Source organism: Mytilus galloprovincialis, chromosome 6 (genome assembly GCF_965363235.1).
Source record: "Mytilus galloprovincialis chromosome 6, xbMytGall1.hap1.1, whole genome shotgun sequence".
NCBI lineage: Eukaryota > Metazoa > Mollusca > Bivalvia > Mytilida > Mytilidae > Mytilus > Mytilus galloprovincialis.
In genome coordinates this window covers 43,250,605-43,263,063 of record NC_134843.1, presented here as the reverse complement: position 1 = coordinate 43,263,063, position 12,459 = coordinate 43,250,605, and the positions used below count along the sequence as shown (strand labels likewise).

General features: G+C 30.4%; 2 protein-coding genes across 9 annotated transcripts in view; one reads left to right on the top strand and one right to left on the bottom strand.

The window, feature by feature from the left end:
- The window catches only part of LOC143079639 (piezo-type mechanosensitive ion channel component 2-like), a 120,009-nt gene that overhangs the window by 13,507 nt on the left and 94,043 nt on the right, over positions 1–12,459 (bottom strand). For all 8 annotated transcript variants that reach the window (XM_076255092.1, XM_076255088.1, XM_076255087.1 and 5 more), the window contains 9 exons: positions 7,652–7,764; positions 7,133–7,286; positions 6,552–6,599; positions 6,146–6,312; positions 3,714–3,872; positions 2,721–2,868; positions 2,077–2,262; positions 1,357–1,449; positions 992–1,161 (listed from right to left, as the gene is read on the bottom strand). In XM_076255092.1, the coding sequence (XP_076111207.1) occupies positions 992–1,161; positions 1,357–1,449; positions 2,077–2,262; positions 2,721–2,868; positions 3,714–3,872; positions 6,146–6,312; positions 6,552–6,599; positions 7,133–7,286; positions 7,652–7,764 (1,238 nt within the window). The remainder of the gene's footprint in view (positions 1–991; positions 1,162–1,356; positions 1,450–2,076; positions 2,263–2,720; positions 2,869–3,713; positions 3,873–6,145; positions 6,313–6,551; positions 6,600–7,132; positions 7,287–7,651; positions 7,765–12,459) is intronic.
- LOC143079640 (uncharacterized) lies at positions 9,010–12,246 on the top strand. Its single transcript, XM_076255096.1, has 5 exons — positions 9,010–9,473; positions 10,081–10,251; positions 10,693–10,875; positions 11,362–11,534; positions 12,028–12,246. The coding sequence occupies exons 1-5, from the start codon at positions 9,352–9,354 to the stop codon at positions 12,060–12,062; spliced, it is 684 nt and encodes a 227-aa protein (XP_076111211.1). The 5' UTR covers positions 9,010–9,351; the 3' UTR covers positions 12,063–12,246.

Genomic DNA, 12,459 nt, shown 5'->3' with positions numbered 1-12,459 from the left:
AAAATATCATGAAAACAAAATGCATACTCATTTTTACATAACTTCCTAAATTGTTTATTCTCTCATAAAAATGTTGAGATATTTTTTTATAAATAAATTATGTCAGAACATCCTTCAATAAGGTTATAGCAATGAAATTAGATATGTCAAAACAACACGAATGGCCCTGTCTCAAAAAGTTGAAAAATCTGCAATTTTAACAACACAATTGGACACAAACATAATGGTAGTCTCACATATAAAAAATCAGCTCAAAATCTTAAGGCGAATAGAAAAAAGTCCATGTAACTGTGATTTGTTTTTTTAGAAAGGTCTGTATATACCGGTACTGTGATTTTCAAAAATTTATCAAAGTCCAAAGCCTGTACTTTCTGCAAAAATTAGCAGAGCAGAACAAAACTTAAACTTGATCTGTAGCATATCATGGTTAACTCACATACCAAAAATCAGCCCAACATCTGGAGGTGTTTAGAAAAAGAGTCCATATAACTGATTTATAACTGATTTTCAACAATTTATCAAAGTCCAAAGCCGTAATTTCTGCCAAAAATTAGCGGAGCGGAACGAAACTTAAACTTGATCTGTAACTAATCATGGTTAACTCACATCCCAAAAATCAGCCCAATATCTGAAGGCGTTTAGAAAAAAATTATGTGTAACTGTGATTTTCAACAATTTATCAAATCCAAAGCCCATAATTTTGGCAAAAATTAGTGGAGCAGAATGAAACTTTAACTTGATCTGTAACTCATCATTGTTAACTCACATACCAAAAATCAGCCCAATATCTAAAGGCGTTTAGAAATAAAGTCTGTATAATTGTTTGTTGCTGAAATTAGAGACAATGGTCAAACTATATGGCGTCGGTATGACGGACAAGGGTAAAACTATATGGCACCGAAAACTTTGTTGCCAATTTCTTCCCAAAATGTAATCTTACTTAGCCTGTAATAATTTTTCAATTTCTTTTTTTTTTAAATTTATATCCTACCTCAAGAAAGAAGCATGGAATTCCAATCTAGCTTTATTGGAACTGGCCAACTGTTTGATAAGTTCGTCTTTACTAGGTGGACTTATTCCCCACAAAGATGTGGACTGTCCATTCAACTGTATCTCCGTAATATCTTCTGGTTCATATGCCGTCAAGAAGGCTATGGCATTCTGTAAATTAGTAGGACATGGCTTAGTATTTATAAATCCTGAACATTTTCTTTTCCGTTTATATTTAGGTATCTATCATGTTCTTATCAAAATCTTACTGATTACTCTTATCTGGGTTTCTCCCAAAAAATATGACTTTAGTATATTCAATTTAAATTTAAATCAATTTTCACTGAATTGATTTATAAAATTTACCAGATTTCCATTGAATGTCTCTTTGAGGGTCTTGTACTCAGCAGAAGATAAAGCTCTTATTCCTTCTGTCTGTACTGTCATCTTATAAATAGGCTGTAAATAAAATTAAAAAAGGAAATTTAATCAGGCAGTGCAAATACAACAATTCGACAAAAAAAACAAAAAAAAAACAATAAGAGTCCAAAAAATGCTCACACATTACAACCCATCACAGTCAAGCTTCTGAAGTCATTCTGTACAAATATTACGGAGAAATGTGTGACAAAATATCCAAGTTTATTCACATAAAGGAAGAAGGTGTCTGACATATTTGAAAAGTGACCAAAAATTGTAACTAATCATTTTTCCAGCTACTGACCATATGATCAAGGAAGTTATTTTGTTTTGTATCACCTGAAACATATATTACAAATATATTGTTTTGGACTGAGTCATTGTAATAGTAACCACTCTTAAGATTTGGTGTTTCATATTGTAAATTTAACTCACACATTTGATGTCAAGAGCTAAAGTTGTTTTGAATACTTCCAAATCAGCTGTCAGAATAAGGAATTATTTAATATGAATAGCAACTGGCAACATATTCTTATAAAAACAATAAAATCTGACAAAAAGATTAGAAAAATTTCATCCATAAAACATGTATTCAGAACGCATAAGTTGCAAGTAATGTGTGTAGTCCATTAAGGTAAGGCGCAACTCTTAAAAATTAATTCATACCTGGAATCCATTAACTGTCATGGTGACTGTACATTCTGTAGGTGGGTTGACCTTGAAAACTGTATTAGCAAATGAGAAGATGACGAGTGGGAACCAGATTATAAAGATAATAAGAATTAACAACAATCCTCCTACTCCATACTTTATCAGGGATTTCTTCTTAAATCCACGAGGAGTGGGATAATTCTGAAAATAGTTAAATCATTTGTAGTAATACTTTAAAGTGAAAAATAAAATACATAAATGTAATGTCACCAAAGCAGCATCAACATGATGAAAACAATGTTTTTTTTTTCAAATGCACTGACAGATATTTTCTGAAAACATGTGCACTGTTAAATCCTCATTAAATATAGACTAAACTAAACTTACTCTTTATTCATGTATCCCTTCTATTATTTATTAGCAAACAGATTGTTCAATAAAGTATAATTACAGGAAAGGAATCTTCTTTACAATATTGTTTGTTATAATGGTAAATGGCAAATCAATCCTAGATCATTGTTGCTTAATTCAATTGTCAGAATGTATGGCGCTAGCTAACAGCCATGGATATTTTCTTCCAGTTAGATTCAAATTTTGTAGAACCAAACCAGCAATTGTGTTTATACACTTTCTTATGTTGAATGAGTTCAAAAACATACCCTTTCAATGTCCCTCCAACATTTAAGCTGATATACATTAGCATAGATATCTTCCATCTGTAACCAGCTCCCTATTGCCATTGTAGTGTCTGTCCATATCCAGTCCATTAAAACTCTCAATTCCAACAGGAATGGGATAGCCAAGAACCTGAGTATGAATTACAAATCTAGTCAAACAGAATAAAAATAGGTATACGGTATACTATATATATATACACATCTTCATTTTAAAGGTTGTTTTTTGTAGCTTTTTTTGCAATTTTGCCTTTCCCAATAACTTATGTTTATAAAGGGGCATAACTCAAAAACAATAAAAGTGACGCCACATAATTGAAAACTTGATCTGAATTATTTGGTAATAAGCATTGTGTATAAGTATTTTAACATTTGGTAGAGCCAAACTAAAGTCAGAGAACAGAAACCAACTTTGGGACGTACAGACGGACGTACGTACATATAGACGTACAAGGGTAAAACTTAAAGCCCTCTCGGCTACGGCGGGGGAATAAAAATCATCATCATTTATGACTTATGCATTAGATTAAGAATAACAGTACTGTTGGGATATGATGATGAAAACTTTTCAATTACAGTACTACTGTTTCTTACACATAACGCCAACAAGAAGAGATTTATAAATAAATAGAGAATGTGTCTGTGGGCCAAAGAAGCCTCACTTGTAATACAGATGCAAGATTCACGTTGTTAAGACAGGTTTATGATTATAAGCATTTTGTATAAGTTTCATAACATTTAGAGAACAGAAACGAAAGATTTAGCATTTTTTCCATTAATGAAGGGACATAACTCAAGATTGGTAAAAGTGATGCTACCAAATTTCAAACTTGATCTGTGTTTTGAGATAATAAGCATTGTGTATGAATTTTCAAAACATTTGGTTGGGGATATTTGCAATGGACGGAAAAAGGTACCACTTAATCCCCCCTCCGTTAGGACGGGGGCATACAAATATTCCAAGAGAGGTATACCTACCCTTTGTACAAGAACAAGTTCAGGTAATTGTAACTCTTGGTGAGGAAGTTACCCAAAATTCTTGTGGGATAGCTGGATCTAATCTGATAGGCTGACAATCCAAAGTAAACACATTTCACAAAATACCATAACTGTGCTGGTCTGTTCTCAGAAAACTTCCTAAAATTATATTATATAGGTTTGAATGTAATATGTTTTAATTTATATGTGCTATTTCCATTTTATATGTTACAAAACTAGCCACCTTCGAAGTCTGTTTCCACATCATTTGCATTAAATTGCACATAACACATTGAGTAGCTCAAATAATTTAAATTCATAGTAAGAATATCAACATCATTTATAAAAGAAATTAAATTAAATTAAAATTAAAATTAATTTTTTCGACCACAATAATGCTTTCAAAATGTTTAAATTTATGCTTTCTATTAAAATTCAACAGACAACAGCATACAGTGAAGTAGTTTGATACAGGATTTTTTCATCTATTATATTTCCATGAATTTTCTTTTGAAGTTTTACAGTCAAACCTATTTGTGTGCTGATGGTTCCTCTATACCATTTCTGATAAATCAATTACCATATTTAGCCATGTATAAGAAGGTATTTATCTACATACAACTTTAGAAAGATGCACTGGTCAAGACTGTGCTTAAACAAGATGCATGACAATTGGAATACAAAAAAAAAATTCACTACAAGTGGAAAATCATCTGATGATTAATAAAACATGTGAAATTTCTAGGAGTAAGAAATAGATCCTTGTATATCATGCATTAGTTGAATTGAGCAAGGGTGCTTAAAGAATTGGCCGTTTCAGAATCTAATGCATCATGGGTAATATTTTCAAAAGCGTACACCAAAGCATTTTGATTGGTTTAAAACGCTATAAACAATGGAAATTCAACCAATGACGTAACGTTATTTTCACTTTGGGGTACGAACAATGAAATTACCCATGATGCCTTAGATTCTGAAACGGCCAATTGACCTCTGTCTCCTATAAATAAAACATTTTAAATTATGTATGTAATAGAGAGCAAAGGTCATGAAAGATACACAAGCCTTGTATTGATCTTTATACACTAAGTGTTAACCAAAAGATACACAAGCCTTGTATTGATCTTTATACACTAAGTGTTAACCAAAAATATGCAAATTACAGCATTCAACAGAGTTGGACATGACTTTGTATATTGTAATATTGGGATGTCAAGTTGAACTACAGGATAATTTTGTGACCTTACAGACAGACTATCTTCTAATTTATTGTGGTCACACCATTTGGTGGTGGTTAACTTTAGTGTTAAGTTGCCTCAAAATCCTTCAAAGCATGCACAAGTTATAAATCAGACATGATTTTGACCAGACAGAGCAATTCCTATACTTTAAATCTCTATCCCCCTAAACTTTGTACATAGCAAAATCATTTTGTGCAATTTTGGTGTACCTAGTGTGCTTTTGATCAGGATAGAACAGTTTATTTATCTAAAGAGAAGGGCAGCAGGACTTATACTTGATGTGTATCCTCTCTATCCATTTCAACCACTTTTTGGAAAAAATGTGTTCCATACTGTAGGGGAGATAATCAAAGATAACAAAATGCAATCATAAATAATTCAAAAAAAAAATACATCAACATTTATTAGTCTTAGCGATTCTCAATATAAAATAATTCAGAAAAAAATGCATCAACATATTTTTTTGATAAAATATAGAATACTTCTGATGATAGTGTTTTTATTCATTTAGAACTATTGCTTAAGAAATATCTTTAAATTCTGAAGACAAAATGCAATTATATGAAAAACCTTTTATTTAGAAAGGATGTACTTTATGGAACAAGTTGTGACTATCCAAACCCTACATAAGCTGAAAACTATGATATGGAAATATTTTTATGCTACAAATTCAATTATAGAAATTATGAGCTCATATAACTAATATTACAGATATTCCTTTGCTTTTCTTGGTATTTTAAAATGCTTGTTTTTAAAAACACAGACACAACACAAAAAAAAATTTGTAAAAAATGTACCTTTTACAAAAGTCTCTAAACTACATATTATATCAAAGTAGCTTTTTTTATATTAGACAATGAATAGATGAACATCTATGTACGTTTGTTTTTATCCATGCTTATCAATAATGTTTCTAAAGATCTGGGAACATCAAATTGTTAATATTTTGTAAGCTGGTAATCAATATCTTTTCAACATCAGGTAAATGCACCTATACCCATAATGATTTAGAGTCCAGACTATTTTGTTCAATTCACAAGTAAATCAGGTAAATTAAGTTAAAACATACATCTAACCTATTTATGTAAACTCATTTAACACCTCTTTCAATAATTTTTGGTAACTTCATTTAAAAGTATACTTAAAACCATTTATTTTCCTAACTTTGCATGAATTTAGTTGAAAACCTACCTTTTTGTGACTTCTGGTAAAACAAAGAACATCCATACATGTAACAGTATAACCAGTACAATCTGGAAGATAAACTTCCCTAGAACGTTCTTCCTCAGATACAGGGCACGGTCTATAATGATGAGGATAAACTGTACTACCAACATGATCAGGAAGGGTATAGGAACCTGCAAAGATATCATATTAAAAATAAAAGTCCTATATACACAGACACTTAATAATTGAATTTGTAAATACTGTAAATACAGATATTACTGCAGGGTTTTTAATTATATGAATAATGCGACTGGGTGAGTATTGCATTAATAAGAAGTCACATTTGATGAATTTATCTGAATGCAGCTTTTTCTGATGAATGCATGTTATTAAAAGTAATACAGATTAATAACAACCCACATATACTTACTTTATCTTCTTGAATGTAGGATGAAACATCTCCAGTTCCAACTGATTGCTGAAAATAAAAGGCAATAATTCTGTCAAAGAAATTCAATGCATTTGCAGGAACTATTCTATCCTATCTATTAACATATATAGATATAGGAAGATGTGGTATGAGTGCCAATCAGACAAGTCTCCAACCAACTAACAATTTCTAAAGGTAAACCATTATAGGTCAAGGTACGGCCTTCAACACAGAGCCTTGATGTACATTTCAAAATCAGATTGTATTTTTGTTATTGTATGATGATCCTTGCACAATTTACTAGTTCCGTGACAAATGCAACAAGTTTCATAGAATGGAATGACTGACAAAGGTTAACCAGTATGCCACCTCCTTGGCTAAATCTAAATTATATTGTTCAAATTGTGTGCTACATTCTGTTTTACACATGAAACAAATGGTTATTTTGTATTAAGCTGACCACACAAATTGTTCACTACTTGAACAAGAGAAAATAAATACTAAGTCTAATACTTTAAAAATTATTACGAATCTAATAAAAAATTATAAAAAATTCTGTTTTTTACTGTCAGAAGACTAACCTGTGGTCCAAATGCTGTGTAACCAAACACTACTATGAAGAAGTTGATAAAATCACAGAAAAACATGGAGGCATACACATCAGTCGTAGCATTGTAATCTGGATTGGTCACCTGGTTATAAAACTCCTTGAAAGGGTTCACTATCTTGCCAAGCCTATTAATTAATAAAATTCATATCATTTTGAATTAAAAAAAATATAGTATAATAGTGGGCTAATGCTTTAAGGACATTATGCTAGATTTTAAGATTTTTCAATTCTTTTCTGGAATGTGTATTAATAAAAAATTGTAAGATCTTCATTATTTCCTTAAAATATCCCATTTTTGGATTCCAGACAGCAATAGTCCCCCCCTCCCCCCCCTAAAAAAAATCCCTAAGTAAGATCTTTGCAATTTATGCAAAGCAGTGCCTATATTTCTTTTAATTTCGTGTTTCTTATTAACATTCTTGCACAAACTCTCCATGTATGTTTTCTATTCAAAAACGTAGATTGTTTTAGTTTATATATATTAACATACGTAGACATTTCTGCCTTTTTCTTCTTGCCATTTGGATCCTCTAGACTTTCCTCTATACTACTGTGTGTTCCAGAGGTCTGTGCAGTACTGCCAGACACTACTAACTCTGTATCCTAACAATAAATCATATTTGTAAATGTACAAGAATCTTAATGACAAGTCTCACGTTTAAAATGCCTAGAAAAGGACCAGTTTTCTCATGACAAGTAAGCCAAAGAAAAACTGATAGATAAAAACATCACATTATATCAAACTCTAAAATTAAAAAAACGTTTACAATATTCAGTTGCTTGAATACTAATCCAAGAAAGTAATTTGTAATTTGTAATAAAGCTATTAAATTATGCTTAAACCAGGTGCTCCGCAGGGCGCAGCTTTATACGACCGCAGAGGTCGAACCCTGAACAGTTGGGGCAAGTATGGACAAAACATTCAACCATGATACAGCTCTGAATTTGGATTGTGATCAAATTTTTGACATTACATGTTTTTTTTTTTACACAAAACAAATGTCAAGATTTTACAAATCAATTAAAGATTTCTTCTTCAAACTTTTTAAATCTAAAATTAAATAGTTGATCATGACACAGCATAGGTTTCTGACACAGAACGAATGTGGTCTAATGAACTTAAAAGTTTTTTTTTGCCTTTGAGCAATTCACTATGCTGTTGAATATTAATCCTCTCAAAAAAATGTTTGAAGAAATTTTCTTTTTATTTATGAAATCTGAAATGAGAAAAATTTAAACCCCCCCCCTTTTTTTCACATCGCCGTTTCCCTTTTTCCAAAACTGATATCAATTCAAATTTCTAATGGAGTTTGCAACAATAACTACTCTTTTAAATACATCATAAAATATTAACCCCTTCACGTTCCCATCGGTACTCTCGTACCGATAGCTCCTTTTTTGACATACTTTTTATTTAAAATGTTCACAGTCTGCGTAAAAATGTACCCCCAATTTTCGGGGGTACACCAAATTAAAGCTGAGATCTTTATTTTTTTCATGGTGTAGTTTTTATTTCGTTTCTTCAGCAATTTTGGGGAATAAAATGGTTTCAAAGTGCATGTGACAGTTACGAAAAACATAGTTTTATCTTGCGACATTACGTTTTCGTTTTTATGCAACTAACTTGCTCTATTTCATTTATAAATTCATATTAACTATAAAAAAATATAATTTAATTAAAGATTGAATGTAAAGCTTTTTGAATATATAATTTGTTTTTAATTTTTTTGACAAAAATATAACATTCAAATCGATTCTTTCTGACTGCTCGTTTAAAAAAAAAATGAAAATGTAACAAAAGCCGTATTTTTTAAATAGGCAAATAATTGAAGAATTTATAAAGGGAAATAGGTAAAACAAAAACCAGCGAAAAAATATGTTTCTCTTCTAGTTTTCATAACACAAAGAATTTTGAAGAAAGAATGAGAAATGAATAAGTTACGCCGATTTCAAAAAGGGTTGACATCGGCCAAAAAACACCCAAAAAACGTTTGCGTAAATGTGAAAAAAGTAAAGATATTGCGCATGTCTAAATTATCATTTATTTCTCCACGCACCTGTTCTAATTTTACAACGAAAGTTTTCTTGATTTTTTGTTGAAATATTTTAAACCGGATAGCCCTCATGCTTGTTTCCGGAAATAATATATTTTAGTAATGTGACCTTAAATTTGACCGACAAGATCTGAAGATGGAAGACGAGAACGATTGTATTTCCTCAGATGAGGAGGACCAGTTAGATTTCCTGTTAGGAGAGGAATTTGGAGAAGATGATGATGCCGAACTATACTCTCCGCCAAATGTAGATACCCTGTAAGTTGATAAATCGATAGTATATTATTAAAATCCGGAAAAGAAATAATCTTTGTCGCATTCCTTGCAATTGTCGTTCTGTAACTTCTGTAACGCTGTCTGGTTATTGTCAAAAGTGTTTATTTGATTTGGCCGCCTACTCATAATTCATATCATTCAGAAGTTCAGTTTGTGGCCAAACAAGAAATCTCTCCAGACAAGTAAACCCGAATGGGATTTTAAGTGTACCAGTAGATGTCATGTTTTACTCTCTATCATGTCCATAGTGTTGTTAGATTGCTGTCCTGGGCATTATATATATATGCTCCATATTATTGTGTAATATATATAGTATTGATACATGTGATAATAAACATGTGATTTGTATTAGAATTTCTTTTTTGCTAATCTATTTGATAAATAAAATGTTTATAATGTACAAATATTGTCCAATAGTCCATTATGGTTATGATGGATCTGTAGTAGTGTATAACTTGAATAAGTACACTTTTATCCAACCTGGTAGTGCGATACTAATAACAATGAAATTTGATGCAAAAATGTAAAAGAAATTTCAAATTGCAAGTGAAATAATTTTCAGATTGAAAAATACAATTACTTTTTATAGATCATCTCAAGATACATGTAGTTCCCAGTCATCTCAGTCCATATCAGATCCCTTAGAAAGGCACATTTATTGGAAGGATGATAATACAGAGGATAATGGAAATGTAGACTTGCGAACAACTCCATTTAAACCAACGCGTCAACCTGGGTTTCAGACAACAAACTTCACTAGGTATAATTACAGTTTAATGAATGAATAATTTTTAGAAAGAAAGTGTTTATAGTTACATGTACATATGATCTAATAAAATATGTAAAATAATAATACTATTTTGTCGACAGATATTATTATTCCTTGGTATCATTTTGCTTTAAATGGATAAGTCCAAATAATTATGACGTCTTGAAATGCAATTATATTTTTTAACTTTGACACCTTACTTCGACATTTATTTTAGAATGCTTGGACGATAGTGTAAAATTAGTTTCATTAATATTTTTATTGTTTTATGAAAATCACATTTTGGATTGTATTGTTCTCAAATGTATGGCAAATTATTTGTCAGTTCAATATTTGATAAAAGATTAAAGACAATTTATATATGAACAGTTGTCCTTGGTCTTAGCATCTGTTTTATTTATATTATTTCATTTCCTCCTTTCTCTATTGCAGAAGGCAGCTTCAACATTTAAAAACACCATTACACTTCTTGAACCTTTTCATGACAGTAGAATTTTTAACAACTTTATGTATTGCTACAAACCATCAAGCAAACTATCTTATAAACACTGGAAAATATTCATCCTATACAGACAATGGAGTTTGGGAAGCTGTTACAACTGATGAGCTTTTGAGGTATTTAAACATGTTTTTCAAAATGACCTCAATGTAAAGATTAATTTTATTGTGTAAGCTACATTGAAGTGGATAAAGTACCACTCTATGTTTAATATTTAAAAAAAAAAGTACAACTCTATTAATTTGCATTAATCACAAGCTAAATAAAAAAGGAGATGTGGTATGATTGCCTTTTAAATTACTACAGCCTTCAGCAATGAGAAAACCCCATACTGCATAATCAGCTTCAAAATATCAAAGATATGTAATAATTAAATTCTGAAATTTGTTGGTATTTGTATGTCTACAAGGAATCAGTTGTTTTTATGTACTGCATGTATAAATGTGTGCAGTTGCTATACAATGCTATTCAGTTAAAATGAATTCATAGAGAAGGAAAAAAATTACAGTATATGTGACTCAACGACCTTATTAGCAATGTGTTTTCAATGATAGATACTTGTAAAATATGTACAAACTTATTAAACATTATGTTTTTTGTAGGTTCTTTGGAATTATAATTTATATGTCGGTTGTCAAATTAAGTGCACTAGAGAAATATTGGTCAACCAATGTGTTATATGATCATTGCCCAGTGAATGATGTGATGACTAAAAAAAGATTTCAGGCCATCTTATGCTTCATACAAGTCACTTCACCTGGAGATATTGATAAAGGTCAGGATTGCTTAGAATTTAAGTAAAATAAAATTGTTATAATTGAAAGAGTTGTCTGCCTTTTCAAGAGTTGTCTTTCTTTATGTGATATTTGTTGAAAAGCTTCTAATTTTGGAAATACTTCAATATTTAAAACATGGAAAATTAACATTAAGTAAATAATGAATAGAAACAAGCAATTACAAATTTATTGTGAATCAGTAATGATTAATTAAATATCACATACAATAAAAAGAAATATAGTTAAAACCTTAGTTATATATATTAACATATTACAAGACCATATAATGATTTCAATATGAAGTAAGGAAATATAGTTGTTTGGATTTGTTGATAAAAAATTGTTTAAATTTATCTAGTATATATGTTACTGACACTGCATTTTAAATAGCACACACACACACATTATATTGAATTTATTTGAATAATTTAAATTGCTTGTTGTTGTTGTTGACATGTTGGTTCTGTTGTGTTTTTTTTTGGTTTTTTTCAGCATCAAAGGTCACCCATTACTGGTTTGATGGATGACTATTTTACCAACAGGAATTAACTATAGATTGCATCAGATTGCTTTACAATAAGTGATGATAATGTGACTTGATAAAGGAAATTGTTCAAACTTAATTTAATTGAAAGTTTGAATTTAAATAAATTAATTTTTGGTTAATATACCAGAGCTTTTATGTTTAAAAATAAATATTTTTAAATTAAATTGTGTTTATTATCTTTCCTTTTAGATGACAAACTCACAAGAATAAGGTATCTACTGGAACATGTTAAGCAAAAGTCTAAGGAGTTTTTTCATCCACATAGAGAAATTTCTGCTGATGAAAGAATGGTGGCGTCAAAGCACAAATTTTCAGGAATTAGACAATTCATTAAGGAAAACCAATTAGATTTGGAATCAAACTTTGGGTTCTTGCTT